At 32.3% G+C, this 4,220-nt stretch overlaps 1 protein-coding gene across 1 annotated transcript; it reads right to left on the minus strand.

The window, feature by feature from the left end:
* Window positions 1-3,704: 3,704 nt before the first annotated feature.
* Window positions 3,705-4,220, minus strand: LOC106329532. The gene has a single exon (XM_013768217.1). It carries the CDS (start codon window positions 4,218-4,220, stop codon window positions 3,705-3,707), a length of 516 nt encoding a protein of 171 aa, XP_013623671.1.

The raw sequence follows: 4,220 nt of genomic DNA on the forward strand, positions 1-4,220 counted from the left end.
CATGGCAAGGTTGTCTAATTTTACTTGTCATCACGTTCATGTATTTCAGGAGCACAGTGAGAACATTCTTCCAAGCAGTGAAGGTGACGTAGGATTGGCAGCATCATCTGGCCCGTCTGTTTTGGGAGACAAGGTCGATGAAGAATAAACAAAAGAAAATATAGTAAAAATGCATTGAACACTTTTAATAAAGTAAGTCACTTAGCTGCGGTGAGTGATTGGAAATATCTATTATATTCCTATCAGCCCGTCAACGTCTTTTCTATTTATCTTTGTTTTCCATCATAAACTTTGGATATTTTTTTCCTTGCATGTTTTCTTTGTTCGGAGATTTTATTTCTATTTTGGATTATTAATGAAACGTCGACGGTTTCTAACTCATACAAGATTTGTCAGTAGTGTATTTTTTTTGTTTACCTATTTCTGACATTTCTTTTGTCCACCATAAACTATTTTTAACAAAGTCGAGTAAAACTCTATAAATAATAATTTTCCAACCGTATAATTTTATAAATTTTTCTAGAGTTATGAATTTTCTTAAAAAAAATATTTTATTACAATTCTATATTTTTGAAATTAATTTAGGTAAAATAAGAAAATAATTTAATTTATTGTTCGATAAATTGTTTAATTTTTTAGATTCAAATTTTATATTTTGTTCCTTACACTATTTGTTTTATATACTAACAACTACCTAAGTAAATACTAAACAACTTCATAAACTTTATATTTTAAACATGAAAGCGCTAATAACCTAATGGTCGATCAAATCATTACGAAAATAATGCATATGAATTCGCCGGTTATTCTTATATCAACTTAATCAAACTGTGTGACTTCCAAATGTTATGTTCATCACCATTATATACAAGACGGAAAAACAAAAGTGGAAAAAAATAAACGACAAAATCCCGTACACAAAACTACACAACGATCAATAACTTATCCGGCTCCGCGCTTTGCGCGGGGCTATACCCCTAGTAAATTCAATGCGTAACTTAAATTATGGATTATTATTCTCTCAAACAAAGAAAGGAAGCAATGTCTATTACCATCGTACAAAAGAGCAAATCCCATTAGCCTTTCAAAGGAACTTACTCTGCAACATTAGAAGAGTAAATAGTCATTGTGATTTCTCTAAACTTTTCCTTCGAACTTGAAATTCAACTTGTGGTCTTCTTTCAGAGCTGCTAGATAGTTTCTACAAGGACCTTCTGCAGAAGGCAAAGAAACACACCAGGTGACAAACAAATTACGTAAAAAAAACCCATTATAAGAGATAAGAGATACTGTATGGAGATATTGACGATCCTCAACAGAGCAAGAGTCTATAAGAGCATACACACCAAGCCTCAAAACTTCATCTACCTCCCTGCAAAAATTTCCAAAATCATTTAATTCGTAACTTCAGGACATAAACACCATCTCAAGCCATGTTTGCAGTAAACTGTAGTTTATGGAATCTGTCTGAACAAGATTCTTATGGTTTCTTGGAAAGAGAAATGTAAAAAAGAGAGATACAAAAGGAAAAAAAAAATCTGTTACCTTTAGAAACCCGTTTTAAGAGGACCATATTCTCAAGAAACCAATATGTAAGTTGACAAGAACTTGAAACAATAGCCCTGTTCGTTACGTAAACGCAGCGGTAGAGACTAGCGACCAGAAAAAAACACGGAGAACAAAGAAATTAATAAAAAATATCACGGTGGTGAGAGTGGAATAGGAACAGAAGTTACCGCTGGCGATTCAAATAATTACGGAGTCTGACGCTGTTTTATCTGGCGTTCCACAATTTCTCTCGGTTTCTCCGCTTCTTAACGTTAAAGTGATCGCTGCGGCTTTCACAAGCAAAACAATTTCACCATTCCTTCTGTATTTTTGATCGCTGTCGCTGCCGCAGCGTTCAAGCGCCGAACAGGGCTATGTCCAAAGACTTCCTTCTGGTCTAGCTGCCATTCAGTTGTTTCGAGAGCAAATTAAAATTTGAGATACACATAGTTGTAGAATCCGATCTTAATAATTCAAAACGAAAATCTAAACTTAGTTTTACTGGTAGCTTTTTCATCCACAAAACCCCGAAGGAAGAACAGTAAGATGCAGTGATTTACCTCTTCATAGATCCTCCGAAGAAAAGAAGCACATGTGATTCCTTCTTACACAATTCCACTTCAAATGGAGCACACTTACCATGTTTGTTTTTCCTGCTGTCACAGATTCTAGTAGTGTAGCAACGGAGCGGGCGCTCAGTTTTTTTTAGATGTTGAAATGTCACAGAAAGGCAAGATATCAGAGTCAGTTCTAAGATTGGTAAATTTAAACAAGATTTTGTGAGTGTAAGCAAAATAAAATTCCACTTACCTCGGATGACAGCTGTGTATACTAGTCGGCAGCAAGCAGCATACAGGCTCACTTAGAATTTCTGGTCTACTTGAAGACCTTCAGAGCTTCCTAAAAGATCTTGTTGCTGATCATCCTTATGATTTTCAAGGAAGCTAATTTTAATTACGATGTAGATATGAAACTGTTAATTTTGAACCAACGGGCCTTGGACTACTGGTACTTGAGAGATGATCCTAATACGGTTAATTTTAATTATGATATAGAGATGAAACTGTTAATTTTGGAAAGTTCTTTAAACATAAAAAATATCATCATACTAGTTAAAATAAATAACACTATGTTTACATGTCCAAAGAAATTTAAAAGTTTGAAAACAGTTTCTAAAAAAAAAGAAAGAAAAGTTGGCAGAGAAATTAAGGCGGGGTATTGAATTTAGAAGTTCTACTCAATTTGAAAGAATTGAAATTTCTATTATTATTTTTTTGTTATTCAGTTATGTATTTCATCAAATTCTTGCAAATTCTCATGTTATTGGATTATGTATTTCAAATCATACTACTAAATATTTTAAATTCTAGTTTAATTTAATTCACTAATTTTTAACTCTATTGAATATTTGTGCTATTCTATTTTTGGTGGGTCTCATGGAAATTGTATTTGAAAAGAATTTAATGGAAATTTATGATAAAACGTAAAAGAACCAATTTTTAAGGTTCAAGATAGGATTTGAAAAGAATTCTTTAAACCATTTATTTATTAGATATCTCCGTCAAAAGTATTGATACGATAGATTTAGAAATATAATTTCCAATATCAATTTTAAAAATATATTATCGTTTTGACGAATGACAAAAGTATATAATTTATTGTAATCCATATTACAAAGGAAGAACATAATTTTTATATTCCGAGATATAGTCTTATCTATACATTTACATAGTGATATAAAAATAATTGGATTTTAATTATTTTTTATTAGTAGATTTTTATTCCATTTTCTAAAATGATTTTCTCTATCTATATGGTATGAAAATGATTATGGTCTTATTATTTTTATCAGTGAAAATTTTGTTCCTTCTTAGTGCATTTTATACAAAGATTTAAAAAGTTCATGAAATTTAAATGAATTGTTTTCGATCAAATTTAATTGCATTCTTTAAAATCTAGAATGAAAGAGTTAGAAAATGCATTAAAATCCTCATTGAATCATTTAAAAATATTTCAAAATCTATTATTTATGTCTTCAATTGAGTTCTTTCAAAACCAATTAAATTCTTGAATCAACCCCAAACTTTCAATTGTGCATTCTAGACCTTCCTAATAATTTCACAAGGAAATTAATGTTTTTTTCTAAACAACCGTTTTCACGGTAATGCACTCGCGATCGATCGAACTAGCTTGGAACGGAATCTCAGAGAATCGAAAAGAAGAACAAAAAACGAAAGTTGGAGATTTTCTTGGTTAGCGATGTAGAGAACGTAACGATAGCGATGTAGACCACCTTCAAGCTTCATGTCTTTCTTCTTCTGAACTATTGAAAATTTGTTCCTCATAGTCTTCTCAATCAACTTTGCTAAGAGAGCAGGTGGAGATGCTGTCTCACGATGCCTTCTTCTATTCATCTCCGTCCAAATGCTATGAACTGTTACTTGAAACAAGTATCTGATAGTAAAGAGGAGAAGCTTGTCTTGATTCTCATCCATAATGATCCTCACTACCTCAGACCAGTTCGACGTGTATCGATCCTTCATCACACCCCTCGCAAGACTCATCCATATTTGCTCATAAAATGGGCAATCAAAGAAGAGATGATCAACTGTTTCCATGAGTGCTTGACATAAGATGCAAGAGGTATCAATGTTTGCATTCCACAGCACCAT

The sequence above is a fragment of the Brassica oleracea genome, chromosome C1 (assembly GCF_000695525.1).
Source record: "Brassica oleracea var. oleracea cultivar TO1000 chromosome C1, BOL, whole genome shotgun sequence".
NCBI classification, from domain to species: domain Eukaryota; kingdom Viridiplantae; phylum Streptophyta; class Magnoliopsida; order Brassicales; family Brassicaceae; genus Brassica; species Brassica oleracea.